The sequence below is a fragment of the Neovison vison genome, chromosome 8 (genome assembly GCF_020171115.1).
Source record: "Neovison vison isolate M4711 chromosome 8, ASM_NN_V1, whole genome shotgun sequence".
In the NCBI taxonomy this organism is placed as follows: Eukaryota; Metazoa; Chordata; class Mammalia; order Carnivora; family Mustelidae; genus Neogale; species Neogale vison.
In genome coordinates, this window is record NC_058098.1 from 58,074,227 (window position 1) to 58,097,942 (window position 23,716).

Sequence of the window (23,716 nt, forward strand, 5' to 3'; positions counted from 1 at the left end):
AACCCCCAGAGCAAATCCTCATCACCAAGGCCTTCCGTTTGTGCGCCTCGAGGGTGTTAGTTATTTGCATTTTCTTGCGGGACAAATAAAAATACTTGATCATCCTCTCACTTCTAGACAGTCAGATGGGAGTGAAAGGCAGGCTTGGCCTCGCAGGTTCTGCCAAAGACAGGACTACGGAGGCCCAGCTGGCCTCTGACACCCGCCACCCCGGTTGCTGTCTGACCTTACCACCTTCGGAAGAAAACAGCCCCTAAGCCTAAAAAAACCTCTCCATGTCCACTTCTGCTACTCGACAGGTGGGCAAGGCTGGCGGGCCAGCGTCCAAGGCCGACTTACCCAGATCCAGAGCCTGGTCGCTCCTGAGCAGCGCGGCCTCGGGCTGCTGCTGGCGCTGCAGAGTCCGCGCCTGGCCGGCCAGCCTGCGCACGCGACATTCGGCCGGGAAGCACTTCTCCAGCAGGCCGTTCAGCACCACGTTGACTCGCCGGGCCTGCGGCCGGGCCGCCCCCGACTCCACGCAGCGCTTGCACACCGTTAGCCCGCACGGTAGGGTCACCGGCTTATGGAGCAGCCGCTGGCAGCGCGGACAGCCCAGCAGGTCACGGGGCGCGACGGGCGCAGAGGCCGGCTGCTCCTCACGAGGCTCCTCGGGGGCGCGGCCCGGCCTCCCATCCTGCAGCCGCCACTCGCGCCGGCCCAGGGCGCACGCGAGGCTGCCCACCAGCTCCCCTAGCTCCTCGGGCCGCAGCGCCCCGAGCCGCGCGGCACCACGGAACGCGCCCAGGGCCTCGGGTAAACGGCGCGCGCGAGCCAGCGCGTCCCCCAGCCGCAGGCACAGGCCCCGGTCGGGCTGCGCCAGCCCGGCCAGCATCGAGCGAAAGAGCTCCGCTGCCATTTCATACTCGCCGGCGCGGAAGGCCTCGTCGCCCTTCTCCAAGCGCTTGGCGAACGGCTCCCCGCAGTCGCAGCCGGGGCACTGGGGCGGGGGCGGCGGCGGCGGGACCGGTTCGGGACTCATAGCTGCGAGGCTGCGGCGCTGTAGGCCGGGACGGAAGAAGACTAGGCGAGAGGATGCTCCGCTGCCTGGGGCCGGGCGGCGGGATCGCGGCCGCCGCCTTCGCAGAAAGCCACGCGCGTCTGGGGGCGGCCGCTCGCTGCCGCGGCTACCACTGGCGGAGGCGGGCGCAAGGCTGGGGCGGTGTCCCCCGCGCGGCGTGGGAGGCCAGTCCCGCAGGGCCACGACCCCACCCGGGCGGGGGCAGGGCAGACACAGCCCGAGTCCCCGCGCAATCCGAGCGCCCTCCTCGCCCCGCTCGCTTATGTAACCCAGGCCGCCTGTGAGAACGTGGCGACCCCCTCCCCACGTCCGCGTCGCCTGGAAACGCTCTCCCTCCTGGTCCCAGGGCGGCCGGGCGCGCGTGTGCGTGCGCGTTCGCCTACACGCGCCCTTCGCCGCGCGCTCTCTTCCCGCCGCCGCGGCCGCGCCCGGAACAGGTGTCCGGTGCCGGCCCCGCGCCCAGCTCTTCTCTAGCTGAGGCAGTTACAAAGCACGTCATGAATTTGATTCAGGAAACTCTCTTAGGTGACAGGAGAGCCTGGGCACTGAACAGATCTCCAGCAAGCTTCCTAAATTTTGCGCCGGACATTTTAGGATTGGAATTTAGAAGAGTAGTTTTAATAGAGAGCCTAAAGAAATCCCGTGCTAGGTGCTGGGAGGAGGAATCTGAGAAATGGCAATTGTACTGCGCCCTAGATTTAGAAAAGCAGAAATAGGATTTTTAAAAATGTCTCCTGACTTGGAGTACTGCAGACAGAAGTTGCTGGAAAGAAGGAGTTAAAAGCTACATTGGTGTATGAGCAAGGACTAAATGTCCTGTCTGTGCTCATTACCCAGCTTTTAGAATTCTTCACTAGACCTGGCTTATTGTTTCTCTATTGTTCCACCGTATATATTCTATGTATTTGAATGCAATTAAATGCAATATGCCAAAATCCGTATGTTCGTTATGTCAAGTCGAAATTTCTTTATTCTCAATTTGTGCGGCTTAACATTAAAGCTAGTGACTAAGAAAATATAAAATACCTTAATCAAATCTGGTTGAGGGGAAGGGGAAATGCCTCCTCCTTAGGTGAAGAGAGAAAAATTAGACTAATTTACAAAAGGAAAAAAGAGACAATTTTGGCCAACCTTCTAGTCCTATAATTAATGCAGGGTACGTCCCACGACTTCCCATCCCTCCACCAGCCCCTTCCATGAATGATTTCCAAAGATCACAGCACGCGAAGGTCTCTATTTTGACCGATAACAGTTACAGTAAAGTAGGTTTTGATGTGTTTCTCATTACTGAATTATTCCAAACTCTCTCTTTAATCACTTTTGAGTTTTTTAATCTACTTTTATACAGTAACAATTCATTTACTTGAAGGTTGCTTATTCAACAAATTCACAACCAGCAACCAGAAAGCTAGGAGGAAAAAGCTGAGAAGTTAGTACTACAAAGACCATACGCTAAAGATTAACACATCTTTCCATTTAAGTCTGCTCTGATTTGTCTCAGTGATGTTTTGTAGTTTTCAGTGTACAGGTCTTATACTTTTTTTCACACTTATCCTTAAAATTTTCATAATTTTTGTAATAGTGTAAATAGCATTGTTTTTTAAATTTCAATTTCTGCTTGTTGCTAGTATATAGAATCCAATTATTCATTCCATAGGTTACTTAGAGGTATGTTACTTAGTCTACAAATATTTGAGATTTTTTAGGTAGTTTTCTATTATTGATTACCATTTTCAATCCATTGTGGTCAGAGAACATACTTTCTATGACTTGACTATGCTTAAAATTTATTGAGACTTGTTTTATCGTTCAACTATGTAATATATTAGTAAATTGTCCAAGTGCACTTGGAAAGAATGTGTATTCTGTTGCTGGGTGGAATGTTCTATATATGTTAATCAGCTGGTTGGTAATACTGGTCAAGTCTTCTACATCCTTACTGATGGTCAGTATACATGTTTTACTGATTGTTGGGAAAAGGATATTGAAATTTCTAACCATAATTATGAATTTATTTCACCTTATGGTTTTATCAGTTTTTGCTTCATATATTTTGAAGAATCAGTATTAAGATGTCAGTTCTCCCCAAATTGATTTGTGAATTCAAATCTATCTCAACCAAAATCCCAGCAAGCAGGAACTTCTGCTCTGACCTCAATTCTAGGAGGAAGGACTATTTGGCAAAGTGGGAGTGATGTGAACTTGCAAGAAATTCTTTGTTAGAGTGAATTACAGACAAGGAAAAAGAAAGTAGTATTATTTAGCATGTACCTTAAATCTTAAAAAGAATATTTCATAATTTCCAAGGAAAAGATAATCATGAATTATGATGAAACTTTATAACAGAAAGGAGACTCATAAACATTAATTTCTGCCAATGTATTATTGTTATTATTTTTTCAGTGTTCCAAGATTCACTATTTATGCACTACACCCAGTACTCCATGCAATACTTGCCCTCTTTAATACCCACTACCAGGCTCACCTATCCCCCTACCCCCCCTCCCCTCTAAAACCCTCAGTTTGTTTCTCAGAGTCCACAGTCTCTCATGCTTCATCTGCCCCTCCGATTTCCCCCAACTCACTTTTCCTTTCCTTCTGATGTCCTCCATGTTATTCCTTATGCTCCAAAAGAAAATGAAACCATATAATTGACTCTTTCTGCTTCATGTATTTCACTCAGCATAATCTCCTCTAGTCCTGTCCCTGTTGATGCAAAAGCTGGGTATTTCTGATGGAGGTGTAATATTCCATTGTATATATGGACATTACCTTCTTTATCCATTCTTCTGTTGAAGGACATCTTGGCTCTTTCCACAGTTTGGCGACTGTGGCCATTGCCGCTATGAGCATTGGGGTACAGATGGCCCTTCTTTTCACTACATCTGTATCTTTGGGGTAAATACCCAGTAGTTCAATTGCAGTGTCATAGGGAAGCTCTATTTTTAATTTCTTAAGGAATCTCCACACTCTTTTCCAAAGTGGCTGCACCAACTTGCATTCCCACCAACAGTGTAAGAGGGTTCCCTTTTCTCCCTATCCTCTCCAACACTTGTTGTTTACTGTCTTGTTAATTTTATCTGCCAATGTATTGTTAATTGAGGTCACAGTGGCAGTGGGAATTGAGGGTCGGTTCAGATTACACCCAACTTCACATGATGTTTTAGACTGTAGCTTTCATTTTGAGTGAAGCGGGATGCCATTGGAGGGTTTTAAGCAGAGAGCTGACATGATTTGACTTACATTTGAAAATGTTCACACTTGTTGTTATGTTAACCTACAGCACGTTATTGTACAACCTCCATAATAACATAAGAAACTAATACTTCCACTCTCCATCCCACCTTTTGTGCTATTCTGTCCTAGATTTTTTTTCTGGGAAAAAAAAAAAAAAACCTTCATTTTGCCTTTCATTATTTTTAGTGATCACAGAATTCTAAGTAGAATTACTTTCTTTCAGCAATTTTAAAATGTTTTCCATTGCTCTGGCTTACATAGTTTCTGATAAGAAATCTATGATTATTCTTTGTTCCTCTTTAGGTAAGACGTCTTTATTTTCTTTTGATCACTCTTAAGGTTTTCTGCTTAACACTGTTTTCAGGAATTTGATGTGTCTTACTGTGTTTTTTGGAGGGTAGTTATTTTCACTTTTTGCGTTCATTGAGCTTCTTAGACTCAATGAATGTATATAGTTTAGATCAAATTGGGAAATTAGGGAGCCATTATTCCTTCAAATATATGTTTCTGTCCCTCCTTTTCTCCTTCTAGTAGTTCAAGTACACTAGAGTACTTGATATTATCCCATAGGTCACTGAGGCCCTGTTCATTTATTTTCAGTCTTTTGTATCCCTGTGCTTCCTTTTGGACAGTTTTTTGGATGTTCTATATGCATTTTGGATACTATTACCATCTACTGTTATATGTTTAAATTCACTATTCTTTTGCAGGATCTAATCCGTACATCTTTTCCTATCTGGTGATTTTTTCTTAATTTTCAGAGATTTTTTTGCCCCTTACAGAATGTTATGCACTTATTAGAAATGAGATTTACAAAGGATTTTTTAGGACATAGTTTATGAGATGATACACAATAAAATATATTCATTAAAATCATAAATTAAAAAATAAAACCAAAATTATACAATTTGACCTCAAAATTTAAAATGCAAAGAAAAATGACCAGGAGAAAATATTGCAAATATTAAGAATGGGTGTTGTTCCCAGGAAACAGGATCATATGAGTACTCTAACTGTTTCTCTGGTCTCCTTATACTGTTACTACTTTCAAAACTTCTATAGAGAGCATTATATTGCATTCAAAGTAAGAATGACAATCCCTTTTTATTTATTTAAAGATTTGATTTATTTGAGATAGAACAAGAGTGAGACAGAGAGAGCGTGCACAAGCAGGGGGAGCAGGAGGCAGAATGAGAAGCAGGCTCTCCACTGAGCAGGCAGCCCGATACAGAGCTCAATCCCAGGACTCTGGGATTATGACCTGAGCTGAAGGCAGACGCTTAACTGACTGAGCCACCAAGGGGCCCTGACAATTTTTTTTAAAAAGCAGTACAAAATGGCTGAGCCATCCAGGTGCCCCATATTACCATTCTTTATCTATTTATTTATTGATGGACCCTTGGATGCTTCCATAGTTTGGCTATTATAAATAATGATGCAATAAACATAGGAGGGCAGGTATCCCTTTGAATTAGTATTTTTGTATTTGGGGGGTAAATGCACACTCGTGCAATTACTGGATTGTAAGGTAGTTCTATTTTTAACTCTTTCAGGAACCTCCATACCATTTTCCATAGTGACTACATGGGTTTGCATTGCCTCCAGCAGTGCACAAGGGGTTCCTTTTTCTCCAAATCCTCACCAACACCTGTTGTTTCTTGTGATGTTGATTTTAGCCATTCTGACAGGTATGAAGTGATTTCTCATTGTAGGTTTGATTTGTATTTCCCTGATGATGTGTGATGTTGAGCATTTTTCACGTGTCTGTTGGACAGTGGGATGTCTTTTTGGGGGGCAAGTGTCTGTTCATGTCTTCTGCCTATTTTCTAATTGGATTGTTTGGTTTTGGGGTGTTGAGTTGCATGAGTTCTTTATATACTTTGGATACTAACCCTGTATCAGATATGTCATTTGTAAATATCTTCTTTCATTCAGTAAATTGTCTTTTGGTTTTGTTGTTTCCTATACTGTGCAGGAACTTTTTATTTTGATGTTGTCCCAATAGTTTATTTTTGCTTACCTCAAGAGACATATCTTTTAAAAAAAAGTTGCTATAGAGAGAGACTATGGACTCTGAAAAACAGTCTGAGGGGTTTGAAGTGGCGGGGGGGTGGGAGGTTGGGGTACCAGGTGGTGGGTATTATAGAGGGCACAGCTTGCATGGAGCACTGGGTGTGGTGAAAAAATAATGAATACTGTTTTTCTGAAAATAAATAAATTGGGAAAAAAAAAAAAAGTTGCTATAGCTGATATCAGTGAAATTACTCCCTGTGCTCTCTTCTAGGAATTTTACATTTCATGTCTCACATTTAGGTCTTTAATCTGTTTTGAGTTTATTTTTGTGTGTTTTTTAAGAAAGTGATCCAGTTTCATTCTTTTACATGTAGCTGTCCAGTTTTCCTAACACCATCTGTAGAGGAGACTTTCTGTTTTCCATTGGATATTCTTTCCTGCTTTGTCAAAGAATAATTGACCATATAATTGTGGGCATATTTCAGGGTTTTTCTATTTTGTTCTATTGATCTATGTGTCTATATTTATGCCAGTATACTACTATTTTAATTACTACAGCTTTGAAATATCTCTTGAAGTCTAGAATTTTGGTATCCTCAGTTTTTTTTCTGTTTTTCAAGATTACTTTGGGTCTTTTCTGTTTCTATACAAATTTTAGGATTGTTTATTCTAGCTCTGTGAAAAAATGATGTTAGTATTTTGATAGGGACTGCATAAAATGTGTAGATTGCTTTGGGTAGTTTAGACATCTTAACAATATTTGTTCTTCCAACCGATGAGCATGGCATGTCTTTCCATTGCCTTGAATTTCTTTTGCCCAGGTTTTATAGTTTTCAGAGTGTAGATCTTTTACCTCTTTGGTTAAATTTATTCCTAGACATTTCATTCTTTTTGGTGCAGTTGTAAATGGGACTGTTTACTTACTTTCCCTTTCTGCTGCCTCACTATTAGTGTTTAGGAATGCAACAGATTTCTGTACATTGATTTTTTTATGTTGTGACTTTACTGAATTCATTTATCAGTTCTAGTGATTTTTTGGTAGAGTTTTTACGGTTTCCCATATATAGTATATCATCTGAAAATAGTGAAAGTTTTACTTCTTTACCAGTTTGGATACTTTTATTTCTTTTTATTGTCTAGTTTTGTGGCTAGGACTTCTAGTACTATGTTGAATAAAAGTGGTGAGAATGGAAATCCCTGTCTTGTTCCTGACGTTAGGGGAAAAGCTCTGCTTTTCCCCATTGAGAATAATGTTAGCTGTGGGTTTTTCATATAAGGCCATTATTATGTTCCAGTATGTTCCCTCTAAGCCCACTTTGTTGAAGGTTTTTATCATGAATGGATGTTGGACTTTGTCAAATACTTTTTCTGCATCTCTTGAAATTATCACATAGTTTTTATTCTTTCTTTTATTGATGCAATATATCACATTGATTGATTTGTGAATATGGAACCATGCTTGCATCTTGGGAATAAATTCCATTTAATTGTGGTGGATGATTTTTTTAATGTATTGTTGGATTTGGTTTGTTAGTATTTTGTTGAGGATTTTTGCATCTTTGTTCATCAGAAATATTGGCTTGTAGTGTGCTCTCTGCCTCTTTCTCTCTCTCTCTCTTTTTTGGTATCTTTATCTGGTTTTGGTATCAGGGTGATAATGGCCTTGGAGAATGAATTTGGAAGTTTTTCTTTTTTCATTTTTTGTAATAGTTGGGAGAAGAATACAGATTAACTCTTATTTAAATATTTGGTATCATTGCCCCTAAAAGCCTTCTGATCCTGGACTTTTGTTTGTTGGGAGTTTTTTGATTATTGATTCAATTTCATTGCTGGTAATCAGTCTGTTCAAATGTTCTTTTTCTTCCTACTTCACTTTTGGTAGGTTATATGTTTCTAGGAATTTACATATTTCTTCCATGCTGTCCAATTTATTAGCATATAATTTTTCATAATATTCTCTTATAATACTTTGTATTTCTGTGGTGTCTATTGCTAGATCTCCTCTTTCATTTCTGATTTTGTTTATTTGCCCCCCCCCACCATCTTTTTGATGAGACTGGCTAGAGATTTATCCATTTTGTTGATCTTTTCAAGGAATCATCTACTGGTTTCATTGATGTGTTCTATTGGTTTTTTTAGTTTCTGAATCACTTATTTCTGTTCTAATCTTTATTATTTCCTTCCTTCCGCTGATTTCAGGTTTTGTTTGTTTTTTTTCCTAGCTCCTTTAGACGTAAGTTTAGGTTGTGATTTTTGTGATTTTTCTTGCTTCTTGAGGTAGACCTGAATTGTTATAAAATTCCTTCTTAGAACCACTTTTGCTGCATCCCAAAGGTTTTTGCACCATTGTGTTTTCATTTTCATGAAATTTTTATTTCTTCTTTGATTTCTTGGTTGACCCATTCATTGTTTAGTAGCATGCTATTTAACCTCCTTGTATTCGTGCTCTCTCCAGATTTTTTCTTGTGGTTGATTTCTAGTTTCATAGTGTTGTGGTCAGAAAAGATGCATGGTATGACTTCAATCTTTTTGAATTTGTTAAGACTTGTTTTGTGGCTTAATATGTGATATATTCTGGAGAATGTTCCACGTGCATTTGAAAAGAATGTGTATTTTGTAGAAGTTCTGAATGTATCTGTTAAATCCATCTTGTCTGGCATATCATTCAAAGCCATTGTTTCCTTATTGATTTTCTGTTTGGATGATCTGTCCATCCAGGTAGGTTGATTATTTAAATCCCCTACTACTATTGTGTTACTATATATTAGTTCCTTTATGTTTGTTATTAACTGTTTTATGTATTTGGGTGCTCCTATGTTCGGTATATAATTGTTATGTCTTCTTGTTGGATTGTCCCCTTTCTTACTACTTAGTATCCCTCTTTTTCTCCTGTTACAGTATTTGTTTTAAAGTCCATTTTGTCTGATATAAGTAATGCTACCCAAGTTTTCTTTTGACATCATTTGCATGATATGTGTCTTTTCATCTCCTCACTTGTAGACAACATATAGATGGGTCTTACTTATTTTATATTTTATATTTATTTTATTTATATTTTGTCTACTCCGTCATCCTATGTCTTTTGATTAGAACATTTAGTCCATTTACATCCAAAGTAATTATTGATAATATGTATTTATTCCCATTTTATTACTTGATTTGTGGTTGGTTTTATAGATTTTCTCTGATCCTTTCTCCTCTTGCTCTCTTTCATGGTTTGTTGGCTTTCTTTAGTGACATACTTGGATTCCTTTCTCTTTATTCTTTGCATATCTCTTACTGGTTTTTGATTTGTGGTTACCATTAGGTTTATGTATAACATCTTCTGCAAGTTGCTTCTGTTTTATATATATATACGTATATATATTTTTTTCTGTTTTATAACCCTATATATAGGAGTATATATAGAGTTATATATAGGTTATATATAGGTTATATATAACCCATATATATATGAACCTATATAAGGTTATATATATATACATATATATCTTGCAGAAGTTGTTATATATAACCCTATAATAGGTTATATATATACATACATATGTATATATATATATACATATGTATGTATATATATAACCTTATATAGGTTCATATATATGTGTATATATATATAACCTTTTATATATATAACCTATATATAGGGTTATATATAACAACTTCTGCAAGTTCTGATGGTTGCTCAAGTTTGGACCCATTTCTTACTTCTCTCCCTACCCCACGTTCTAGGTTATTGTGTCATAGTTACCATCCTTTTGTTTTATGAATTCCTTGACTGATTTTTACAGAAATACTTATTTTTACTCCTTTGTTTTTTACTTCTCATACTCCTCATACTCTCACTTTTGGTCTTTCCTTTCCACTTAAAAGTCCCCTTTAATATTTCTTGTAGGACTTATTTAGTGGTCATGAACTCCTTTAGCTTTTGTTTGTCTTGGAAACTTTATGTCTCCTTCTTTTCTGATGATAGCCTTGTTGTGTAGAGTATTCTTGGCTGCAGAGTTTTTACTTTCAGCACTCTGCATATATCATGCCAAGTTCTTCTTACCTGAAAAGTTTCTGCTGAAAAATCTGCTGAAAGCCTTTGGGATTTCCCCTTGTATTTAACTGTCTTTTTTCTTGCTTCCTTTAAAACTTTTTCTTTATCAGGGCATCTGGGTGGCTCAGTTGGTTAAGCCGCTGCCTTCGGCTCAGGTCATGATCTCAGGGTCCTGGGATCGAGTCCCGCATCGGGCTCTCTGCTCAGCAGGGAGCCTGCTTCGCCCCCTCTCTCTCTCTGCCTGCCTCTCCATCTACTTGTGATCTCTCTCTGTCAAATAAATAAATAAAATCTTAAAAAATTTTTTTTAAAAACTTTTTCTTTATCACTACTTTTAATTATTGTGTGTCATGTGGATCTTGTTGGGTCAGTTTTTTTAGGGAGAATTTCTGTGCCTCCTGGATCTGGATATCTGTGTCCTTCCCCAGATTAGGAAATTTTTCAGCTATTATTTCTTCAAATAAATTTTCTACTCCCCTTTCTCTCTTCTTCTTCTTCTGGGACTCCTATATTATGAATGTTATTATGTATGATGAAATTACAAATTCCCTAAGACTATTCTCAGTTTGCATAACTCTAATTTGCTCAGATTTATTAATTTCCAATTTTCAGTCTTCCAGGTCATTGATTCATTCCTCTGTTTCATCTAGCTTTCTATTTATTTCATCAAGTGTATATTAAAGTTCATTTATATCTTCTTCATCTCTGACTGGTTCTTTTTTTTTTTTATCTCTTTATAAAGGGTTCCACTAATGTCCTCCACTTTTTCTCAAGTTCAGTGAGTATTTTTATGATCATTACTCTAAAATCTCTATCAGGTGTATTACTTATATCCTTTTCACTTTGGTCTTTTGTTGTGGTTTGGTCCTGTTCTCTCACTGGGGAGATATTCCTCTATCCTCTCATTTTGTCTAACTCTATGTCTGTTTTTTGTGTATTAGGAAAGTAGGTTACATCTCTTGCCCTTGAAAGTAATAGCTTTATGAAAAAGAGGTCCTGTAGTGCCCTGCAGTGCAGTGTGTCCTGTTCCCCAGGGACTGGTACTTCAGAGTGATTCCTGGGTGTGTTGTTCATGCCCTACTGTTTAGTTCTGGCATCTTTACCCTTCAATCCAGTTGTCTGGAGAGGCTCTCTTTGCCTGTTGTGAGCAGTGTTTGTTCCCTGGCTAAGTGGAGTACATTTTAACAAGATTTGTGCTGGTCTGCTTACAAAATGAGACCTGCTACCACTGCCACTGGAACTAAGGCCATGCCAAAACTGCAGGTGGGAAGTCAGGGTGTTGGCAAGTTTTGTGCTGCTTCTCAGGTAGGAACCCTGCAGCACCAGGACTGAGGCAAACATGACTGGGAAGTGGGGATCTTCTGAAGCATCATGGGGGGCTAACTTGGTGTAAGCAAGTCAGGTAGGAAATACTGGTGCCATGCTGGCTCCCACAAGTGGTACTGTGTTTGTGCTTGGGGGCAGAGGAGGGAAAAGGTGCCTGACAGTTCTTTTGTTCCTGTAGGGGTCTTCCTGTGATTCCTGCCTCTCTGGACCACCCTCCAAGATGAGTAAACACTCTCCCTCCAGTCTGCCCATGACATTTTTTCAAACTGCTTCTTCCCTGCTGTATCTCTGCCATTTGAATGCTGTCTCCTTAACAATGGGGTCTCAGATTCTTAATGCCCTGTAGACTCACCCAGACTGAGCTCTCTGATTTTTAAAATTCTAGGCCCTAAATCCTGCTGATTATAAGAACTCATGAGATTTGGCCCCTCTCGCTTTTCAAAGCCAAATATTATGGGGATTTGTTTTCCCAGTGCAGACTCCCTAGTGTGATAGTCTGTTTTGCCCTTCTCTGTGCCACTTGCTCCCTACATACCACGGACCGCCACGGTCCATTTCAGTCCCAAACCATATCTTCCTCTTCCTACTTTCCTTGATGTAGCCTCTTCTTTCTTTATTTGCGGAGTTTGTTCTGCCAGCCTTCAGATCATTTTGGAGGTTATTTTGGAGTTATGTTCTATCCATGGGACAAGTTAATTTTAGGGTCCTCTTACTCCACCATCTTCCCAACCTCTCATCCCCACCCCATCTAGTAATCTCAAGATTGTTTTTAATGTCTAGAAATTCCATTTGGTTCTTTTATATATTTTTTACTTCTTTCCTTAGTATATTAATATATATTAATATTTTATTAATTTAAACAGAATTATAGTAGCTCTTTTAATGTACTTTAATGTCAATTCCATCATTTCTATAATTTTTGGACCTGCTTCTATTGTCTAATTTTTCTCCTAGTTATGGGTCACATTTTTCTGTTTCCTGGCATGTCTGGTAATTCTTAATTGGATGCTGGAAATTGTAAATTTTATTTTGATGAGTGTCTGGATTTTTGTTTGTTCTTAAATGTGTGTAGGGGATTTTTCTGATAGGTTATCTTCAACTCTTTTGGATGTTTCTTTTAAGTTTTGTTATGATTCATCTGGAGTTGCCTTTTATTTTAGGGATAGGGCAGCCTCATTTAAAAATATATATTTTTAAAAAGATTTTATTTATTTTTTAAATTTTTATTTATTTTTTTATTTAAGGGCAGCCCTACTTCTAAGATATGGTTCTTTTTGATGTTTCTTTTTATTTATTTATTTATTTATTTATTTGACAGACAGAGATCATAATAGGCAGAGAGAGAGAGAGGGAAGCAGGCTCCCCACTGAGCAGAGAATCCGATGCGGGGCTCGATCCCGGGACCCTGAGACCATGACCCAAGCCAAAGGCAGAGGCTTAACCCACTGAGCCATCCAGGTACCCCTCTTTTTGAAGTTTCTATTGAATGGCTTGAATGATTATGGAGGACTCTTTACTCTGGCTAATGGTGAATTTACATAATTTCTAGGACTGTCTGAATTCTGGGAACCATTCAGCTCATTACTCTCTGACTTTTGTCCTACCTCATGGAGTTATATCCTATTATTCAGGAAAGACTTAAGGAGACATCCATGCAAATTTCTGTGGCCCTTTGTCTCTTTCATTCTGTTACTCTCTTCTCTCTTGTACTCTGCCCCACAACTTCTAGTGGCCTGTACTCCTATCTCTGTTTCCTAAACTCCATGAGAGTTTTCTTCTATGTTTGGGATACCCTCCCCATTCCGTGATCCAAACAAGTAGATGGTTGGGATATTATGGGGATAAATATATACATACTTTTTGCATGAATGGAATAATACAGAATAAGCTGTCTCATATATACAATATTTACTATTGAAACAGAAACAACCCTTCTCCTATTTTAGAATCTAATTTTCTCTAAGCTTTAGGTTAATCTGATGAGTAGATGAAGTAAACCCATAGAAGAAAGCTATTTAAGCAAACAAATTTTCTTCCCCCAGGCATTCCAGAAGAAAAGGAGGGAAAAAAGAAACTGATATTTTAAAGTTTTCTTCAGGATCTTCAGTCAGTAAGATTAATTTAAAACTATTTCAGTGTAGCATGGATGTTAAGTGAAATGACAATGCAGGAAACATGATGGGAAGATGACCAGCCTGAGAATAAAGAAACTTAGATTCTAGTTTCAGTTATAAACTGTTACTCTGTGATTTATGGCTTCAATTCTCTTATCTATAAATGAGGCACTGACCAATGTTCTGCCCAATCCCAAACTGTTTTCAGGACTGAATAAGCTAGTATACATGGAAGTGCTTATAAACTATCAAGGGTCAGACTGAAAGATTATCAGACTGAAAGATTATTAGAATGATCAAGATTAAATCATTTTGGGAGTAATTTAAGGCATCCATAGTGACACGTCCAATTAGGAGAAGCCAGTCAGATTAAACATCGTGAACATGGCAAGGGTCAGTAGTCTTGACAAGGGTTTCAGAGTCTGAGCAGAGTGGTAGGTGAGTACTCCAAGGCCAGATTGTAGGTACCCCTATTTTTGTCATGACAGGACCCCTCAGAAGCCAACTTTCAGATATAAGTCTATTGAATGCCATCTCCTCTGTGCTATTGTTTTTTAAGAATTTTTATTTATTTACTTGAGGGAGAGCATGAGAGGAGAGAGGTCAGAAGGAGAAGCAGACTCCTTGCTAAGCAGGAAGCCTGATGTGGGACTCCATCCCAGGACTCCAGGATCATGACCTGAGTGGAAGGCAGTCACTTAACCAACTGAGCCACCCAGGCACCCCTCCTCCATGTTGTTCTAAAGACTCCTTTTGTCTCCTTTGTTACTATTGTAGCAAGCTCTGTCCTTCCCAGTTAGTGCTCATGGCCCTTCTCAGCTCCCTCCCACAACATCCTTGGCTGATGGGGCTTCAGGTCCTCTCCTTATTGTTCCGCCCCCATTAAGAAGTATCATTCCTGGGCTGCCCACCCAACCAGTTGGCATTCTTCTGGACTGTGACAGTCAGAAACTCTAATTAACTGCTGCCTAATTATCAACCTAATTAAGGACACCTGGTAGGGAGATCAGCCCTTCTGATTCAGGCTCCTGCTATAGCTGTCACAGTTAATTTATTCCTGGATAATCAAGGACTGACTATGGCCTTGTTTTCACCATGATGATTGATTATCTGTAAATTGGCTCCCCCTTGGTAATCTGGATAATGGGGAATAGCCTATACTATAGGGAAAGCAGAGTGGGGTTTCTCAAACTTTACTGCTTAGAAGGAGGGGTCTACAAACCAGCATCACTGGTTTCACCTGGCATCACCTGGAGCGACTTAGAAATGAAAGATCTCAGGACGCTGGGATCATGACCTGAGCCGAAGGCAGCTGCTTAACCAACTGAGCCATCCAGGCGTCCCCAGATTATGCATTTTAACCAGAGCGGCTGTGCTTTGAGTTTGAGAAGCTCTGTTCTAGACCAAGCCATACCCCTCAGAGAGCAGTGGAAAGTTGCCAGAGGTACCAGCAAGCATACAAGGACAGCAACTCCCATGATGTGAGAAAGAGATCAAACGGACAATGACCACACTGGAGGAATGAAGGGGGGGACAGTTACCACCGACGTGAAGGGAAAGGCAGTGGATCACTCTCAAGGCCAGAACCAGAGGGTTCCAACTACCTGCAGAGGAAGTTCCCCTTATCAACAGTGGGGCAATGACAATTTGAGTGGGACAGCCCGCCTACCCAAATAAGCTCTAAGACATATTAATATGAATAAACCCTGGTTTCTGAATAATTTTAATTTCAAAACAGCAATATTCATCTAACACACTTAAACAAGATCAAAATGAGCAAGAGTGTACAGAATGAAGCAAGGATTTATACCAAAAAGCCAAGAAAAGTCAAAATCTAAGAATAAGAATACATTAAAATAGACAACAGTTATATACTCTATTGTTAAGTGTTTGTCGTCTTGCTATCAGGGAGAACAGTCAAGAAGATGTCATCACAGAGGAATGGTGGGAAAAAGTTGAGATAAGGAATTAAAAGATCTGGCTTTGAATAGAACTGCCCTATGACCCAGCAATTGCACTACTGGGAATTTACCCTAAAGATACAAACGTAGTGATCCAAAGGGGCACGTGCACCCGAATGTTTATAGCAGCAATGTCCACAATAGCCAAACTATGGAAAGAACCTAGATGTCCATCAACAGATGAATGGATCAAGAAGATGTGGTATATATACACAATGGAATACTATGCAGCCATCAAAAGAAACGAAATCTTGCCATTTGCGACAACATGGATGGAACTAGAGCGTATCATGCTTAGCGAAATAAGTCAAGCGGAGAAAGACAACTATCATATGATCTCCCTGATATGAGGGAGTGGTGATGCAACATGGGGGCTTAAGTGGGTAGGAGAAGAATCCATGAAACAAGATGGGATAGGGAGGGAGAGAAACCATAAGTGACTCTTAATCTCACGAAACAAACTGTGGGTTGCTGGGGGGAGGGGGGTTGGGAGAAGGGGGGTAGGGTTATGGACATTGGGGAGGGTATGTGCTTTTGGGTAAATTGGAAGGGGAGATGAACCATGAGAGACTATGGACTCTGAAAAACAATCTGAGGGGTTTGAAGTGGCGGGGGGGTGGGAGGTTGGGGTACCAGGTGGTGGGTATTATAGAGGGCACAGCTTGCATGGAGCACTGGGTGTGGTGAAAAAATAATGAATACTGTTTTTCTGAAAATAAATAAATTGGAAAAAAAAAAAAAAAGATCTGGCTTTGAATTTTGTTTCCACCTTAATACTTAATAGTTTCATGCCTTCAACTTTGTTGACAATCTTTGATAAAATAGGCTCAAAATACAAGTCTCAAGGCGGTGTCGTGAGAATCAGCGAAGACAGCTGGAAAACACCAGCTTTACCTGGCACCCTCATCAGTGTACAGTATATAATTCATTCCTTCATTCCTCAATGCAAGATGATGTTGCTTGTAGCAGGGCCTGGGGTTGGCAGCACTCCTGGGCATGGGAATGCTGCAGGACATAACTCCTGTCTCTTGTAACATCGAACAGTCTCTTTTAAAAGGAGTCATTTTCAGGTCTTTGGGTGGAGTTCTGGTTAATGTGCTCAAGAGTAGGGACCCATCCCAGCCCTGTACTGGACAGAAAGATCCAAGACAAAAGTGAAAATCATCTTTTCAATTTTGAAAAATATGAAACTCCCTCACTCTTCTCCAGGTATTTATATGTTTTCTGCAATATTGCTTAACATGGAGAACTTGCTTTTTCTCAGCCCAAAGGGACCTAGATACACTCCTCTCAATTTTATTTTATAGCTAGCTTGATCATATAAAAGGGATTCAGGTATTTTGATATATTGCAAGTCTCAGCAGAAAACCAGAAAAGAAAAGAAAAAAAAAATCAAGCGTATGAGGCGGATAAAAAATTTATATGTATTATTGTTAGTCGAGTAAAAAGGAAAGAAAAAAATAAACTGGAAGAAAAGAGGTAGATAAAATCACTGAGAGAAGTTCTGATTACAAAACAAGACTTAGGTAGCAGATTTTATAAACCTACATGCTGAGCCAAATGAATATTCATTCATGCAGCCCATAATGCAACAACAGTGAGAGCAAGGAAGGTACGGGCCACAAATGAATGAGTCATTAATAAAACATTAAAAGCCTCTTCTCACTGGATAGTCAGTACAAGATGTGCTGAAGCATAAAAATGTGCAATTTAATAAATAGTATGGCTTAACAAGTGGGTGGAAAAAACACTCAAATCCATGTAAATCATGCTGAAGATATTGTTAAAAGATTTTATGAAATGCCTTGGGAAAAAAATATGCTGATCTGCTCACAGATGTTGGTGGGCAATTTTGAACACATTTAGGGTTTTAAATTAGTTTTCCTTTTCTAAATCACTCACTTTGTTGTTTAAAAAGGGCTGGGGGAGGAATGCTCAGAAAAAAGAAAAAAGTACACAAATGAGGAAGGAGGAAGAGGAGGAAGACAAACTGTGGGAAAAAAAAAACAATTGGGACTTTCTATTTGAGATAACAAAAGAAAAGGATCTAGGGTTCATAGTGAACCTCACACACAAAAAATTAAGGCAGTATTACCGTATACTTAGATAAAAGTTAAGTGTAAAAAATAAGTGTATTTATTGTCATGGTTAAAAACAAGAATACAGTGTGTTTTAGAAAGAGCACTAGATAGGGGTTAGGAATTTCTAAAAGTGAATGCCATGTACATTGTGTTCATGAGGATTTGTGGTCCTATTCAGGCTCAGTGGGAAGTAGTGCGGGACTGATTTCTGCCAGAGATTACTGGTTCATATTAGATAAACTAGTAAGTTAGTTCATGTTGTTATGAAGAAACTCTGGGAATCTGCATTTTTTTCCCTAATTTATTTAAGCCTAAATTTCCTCATCTATAAAGGAAGGAGAATAAATAAAATGATGAGACTTAGAGGGAACCTGGGAGCATAGCTGAATTGGACAGGATACCCACTGTCAGAGCTGGGTTCTGTGGTGAAGTATTTAGAACAAGGGGAAAATCAAGTCTATCTACTTGAAATAACCACATACGGGCTCCAGAAAGGCCAACATAAACCCATGTTTGAGAGATAAGGGCTAGAATTAAAGTTTGAATCTCAGGGTCAAAAATCCCAACTCAAGACTAATTTCAGAATAATAAATTTGAGGAAAAAATAAAAAGAAGGATTTCTTATTCTGAAAGAAGGATGCAAAATTCTAATGGCATCATAATTTTCTCTCTCCTTTAAATCTCCTCCTAAAAATGGACACAAAAATGAAGCCAGCAAAAGAAAACCCATGGACCACATCTTCAGTAAAACTAAGTGGCAAGATATCCCACAAGACCTAAAGTATGTATAAGTAGGACAGGCCATCTGCCAAAAAGAAGGCCTTCACAGGTCCCACATGAGATATGCAGTTTGTGGAGGGGAAAGAAGAGTGCAACAATGGACCCCGACTTGTGTGGAAACCTGTACAGTGGGTCTGAAAACAATTGGCAGAATGGGAGTAGTCTCTACAGAATTAGAACAGAACAGTCTCAAAGTTCCTGGGTAAGCTCAGAGTATATTCTCTAATAGCATAGATGACAGGGGGTAGAACCGATAAATGTGAGGATAGATCCATAAAACTCTCCCAAACTAAACAGCGAAAAGTGACTCAGAAGAAGGGACAGAGCCCTACAGAATTATTATGAATAATAGAAGATCTGGCATTACTATCACTGGAGTCCCAGAGACAAGAAGGGAAGTCAAACTAAAAGAATAAAAGAAATAATCAGTGCACATTTGGTGAAAGATGCAAACTTGCAGATTCAAGAAACATAATGAATCTCAAATAAAATAAACCCAAAGAAAATGAAATCAAGACATATGGCATTAGTTTTCTAGAGCTGTCATAACAAGTTACCACAAATTAAAAACATAACAAGCTTATTACCTTATAGTTCTGTAAGTCAGAAATCCAGTATAAATTTCATCAGACTAAAATCAGGTTGCTACGTTCCTTTCTGGAGACTGGGGGAGAATGTGTTTCCTTGCCTTTTCCAGATTCTGGAGGCTGCCCATGTTATTTGGCTCCATCTTCAAAGCCAGCAATGTCACATTTCTCTGTGCCTTCTTTAGCTGTCACGTTGTTCTCTGACTATAGCTGGGAAAATTTGGTTGTACTCACCCAGATAAACCAGGATAATCTTCCCACTTCAGAGACCTTAACCTAATAAATACATCTACAAAGTCCCTTTGCCATGTAAGGTAATAATACATTCACAGGTAATAGGCATTAGGGCCTGGATGTCTTTGGAGGTGTTATTTACCCTACCACAGGCATTGTAATTAAACTTCTGAAAACCAAAAGCAAAGAAAAAAAGTCTTGAAAGCACAGATAAATGAAGCACTTCCTATGGGGATGCACCAATTAAAATGACAGTGTGTCTCATCTGCCACCATGGAGACCAGAAGAAAGTGACACATATTTTTCAAGTGATGAAAGAAAAAAAAAAGTCAGCTGCAAATTCATTACCACCAGTGAGATATTCCTAAAGAATAAAGGGGAAATAAAGACCTCAGATAAAGGACAACTAAAGGAATTCGTCACTAGCAAATATACTATCCAACATCAGAAAATGGCAGAATGTCTGAAAAAAAGATTAATGATATGCTGTTTAAAAGAAATTGACTTCAAATTCAATAACATTAAGCAGGTTGACAGTAAAAGGATGTAAAAATATATCCCATTGGGACGCCTGGGTGGCTCAGTTGGTTGGACGACTGCCTTCGGCTCAGGGCGTGATCCTGGAGTCCCGGGATCGAGTCCCACATCGGGCTCCCAGCTCCATGGGGAGTCTGCTTCGCTCTCTGACCTTCTCCTCGCTCATGCTCTCTCTCACTGTCTCTCTCTCTCTCAAATAAATAAATAAAATCTTTAAAAAAATATATATATATATCCCATGGAAACATCAATTTAAAAATTAAAATGTCATAATTAAGATTATTAAAAATATGTGTAGTGATATCGCCTATTTCATTCTTGATATTACATTTAAATGACTAAAATTTACTTATTTTTAATTTAGAATTTTAGTTTTTTAGACAGTGGACTTTACTAATATGTGATGAAGTAGAATTGGAGCAAAGAAAATTCCCAGATACAAAGAAAGGCATTGCATAATGATAAAAGAATCAATTCACCAAAAGACGTAACTATCCTAAGTGTGTATCAGCCAAACCACAGAGCCTTAGAAGAAATGAGACAAAAACTTATTGAGCTAAAAAAAAAAAAAAAGAAGAAACTGACAAATCCACAGTTATATTTAGAAATTTAACATCCTTCTTCAGCAACTAATAGAACTGCCAGACTAAAAATTAGTGGGGATACAGAAAATCTGAATAACGCAATTGACCAATGAATCTAATTGATATACGTATTGCATACTATACCCAATAACAGCAGAATACACATTTCTCCCCCCAAAAAACCCATGAATATACATAATTTAGACCATAACCTGGGTCATAAAACGAATTTCAACAAACTTAAAATAAATTGCATCATAAAGACTATATTTTCTGACCATAATAGAATCAAGCTACAAATTAGAACAACAGAAAATTAACACGAGGAAATTAAATATAGGTCTCCTATGGGTAATTCTGAAGTGTGTTGTTTAATTTTTCTGTTGTTCTAATTTGTAGCTTGAGTCTATTATGGTCAGAAAATATATTCTTTATGCTGCAATTTATTTTAAGTTTGTTGAATGGATAAAGAAGATGTGGTGTATATACACAATGGAGTACTATGCAGCCATCAAAAGAAATGAAATCTTGCCATTTGCAATGATGTGGATGTAACTAGAGGTATTATGCTGAGTGAAATAAGTCAATCAGAGAAAGACAATTATCATAAGAGCTCCCTGATATGAGGAATTTGAGAGGCAAAGTGGGGGGCTTGGGGTAGGGAAGGAAAAAATGAAACAAGATGGGATTGGGAGGGAGACAAACCATAAGAGACTCTTAATCTCACAAACTGAGGATTGTTGGGGGTAGGGGGGTAGGGATAGGGTGGTTGGTTTATGGACATTAGGAAGGGTATGTGCTAGGTATGGTGAGTGCTGTGAAGTGTATAAGCCTGATGATTCACAGACCTGTACCCCTGGGGCAAATAACACATTATATGTTAATAAAAAAAATTTGTTTTTAAATTACCCATAGGTCAAAGAGAAAGTCTCAAAGAAAATTTAAAATAAATATGCAGAACTGAAAATAAATTAAAACACATATCAAAATACGTGGGATGCATTGAAAACAGTTGTTTTTTTTTTTTTAAAGATTTTATTTATTTATTTGACAGAGAGAGTGCAAGTAAGCAGAGTGGCAGGCAGAGGGAGAGGGAGAAGCAGGCTCCTTGCCAAGCAAGGAGCACAATGTGGGGCTCAATCCCAGGACCCCGGGATCTCGCCCTCAGCCAAAAGCAGATGCTTAACTAACTGAGCCACTCAGGCACCCTGGAAACAATTCTGAGAGGAAATTTCATAGTACTAAAGTGGTGACACTAGAAAAGAGCAAAGGTCTCAAATCAGTTATTTGAGTTCTTATCTCAAAAAAACAAAGACAAAAAAAAAAAGAAAGAGGAGAAAAATAACTTCAGAAAATGTATAAGAAAAGCAAAAATAAAGATCAGAGTAGAAGATGATGAAATTGAAAATAGGAAAACAAGAGAAAAATCAATGAAACAAAAAATGTTCAAAAAAAATGTTTATTTGAAAAAAGTCATTAACATTAATAAAGCTCTAGCAAGATGGACAACAATAAAAATGAAGGAAGACACACATCAGAAATTAGGTAGGGACATCACTATAGTTTCTACAGCCATTAAACAGCTAATAAGAGGGTGACATGAAGGGAAATGTAGTAGTAAGTACCTTCAAACACTATCTTCTCCATAAAAGCAATGAGAAAACTGGCAAAAAAAAAAATTCAGAATCAACTTTTTTTGGAACTTTGGCAAAGTTTTGCAGCAATCCAGGATGTATTTAAGTTAAATGTTGGAATCTCAGTAAGAACAGTGAGCTCTTTGGTGTTTTAACTTGGTCTACACTCCTCCCTCCTCTTTTATTTAATTTATTTATTTATTTTTAAGATTTTGCCTATTTATTTGAGGGAGAGAGAGATCACACAGGCAGAGGAGGAGGCAGAGGGAAAGGGAGAAGCAGGCTCCCTGCTGAGCAGGAAGCCCGACTTGGGGTTCAATTCCAGGATCCTGAGATCATGAGCCAAGCTGAAGGCAAATGCCTAACTGCCTGGGCCACCAAGGTGCCTCAGTCCCCTCTGCTCTTGTCAGCCCCCAGAGTAACCTTGAAAAGCAAGAGTTCACAATCACAGTGAAACCTAGCACCTGCCAGCCATTGAAGAAGGAAGAATGGGATTAGGGAGTTCCTTTAAAGCCTTATTCACAGAGAACTGTCATTATTTGATAAGTCTGGTGGTTCTCTAGAAGATCCTACTTACAAGGTTATCTTTATTTGACATGATTTGTAGCTCACCCAGTACAGAAAAGCCTGTCCTCTATGGGCAGTTGTAGAAAACATTTAGAAGCAATTGCTCAATTTACAGCTGCCTGAGGAGGTCAGCAGACTAACCCTAAAGCCTAAAAGTAAAAGCTGGTCAATGAGATATCTGTAAGGCTTAAGTACAGATACAGAAAAGATTTTTAAATTAGAAATAGATATTACTTTATTTCATTAACTTTAAAAGTTGGATGAAAGAGATACATGATCATAGAAATTATCAAAGTTGGCTGAAAGTAAAGTGAAAAGTTTGTACAGACCAATAACCATAGGAAAAAAATGAAATAAAATTCAAAATGCTATTCTCCCTGCCAAAGGTTTAAGGTACATTTAATAGTTTAGGTGTAGTTTCTGAAATCTCTTGGAACAAATATCTTATACAAACTGTTCCAGGGCACAGAAAATAATGGGCAACATTGCTTTATGCTCAGATGAGACAAAGAAAATAAGAAAATTATCTTTCTTGATTTCAATCATTGGTTTAAAATATTAGCTATCAGGGGCGCCTGGGTGGCTCAGTCAGTTAAGCACATGACTCTTGATTTCAGCTCAGGTCATGATCTCAGGGTCGTGAGACTGGGCCCTCCATTGGGCTCCACTAAGCATGGAACCTGCTTAAGATTTTCTCTCCCTCTACCCCTGCCCCCACTCGTACTCTCTCTCTCTCTCTCTGGCATTACTATTGATTTGTTCTATAAATATACAATTTTTTCTGTTATTGTTAGGGAATTTGGTTTCCCCTTGATTGTGCTGTTTTCTTCCACGTATCTGATGTTTCTTGATTATATTCCCATTCATCGTTAGGTTTCCCTGTTCACATGTCAGTAGCCGCTGTTCTTGTTTACGGTACTCTGCCTCTAATATTTTAGAGGAAGGAGGAAAACTTGCTC

The 23,716-nt window shown here is 39.1% G+C and overlaps 1 protein-coding gene across 2 annotated transcripts in view; it reads right to left on the reverse strand.

Moving 5' to 3' along the window:
* LONRF2 (LON peptidase N-terminal domain and ring finger 2) overlaps positions 1-1,021 on the reverse strand; it is a 46,754-nt gene extending 45,733 nt beyond the window's left edge. For both annotated transcript variants that reach the window (XM_044263669.1, XM_044263668.1), the window contains exon 1: positions 340-1,021. In XM_044263669.1, coding sequence (XP_044119604.1) covers positions 340-1,021 — 682 coding nt within the window. The remainder of the gene's footprint in view (positions 1-339) is intronic.
* Positions 1,022-23,716: the final 22,695 nt, after the last annotated feature.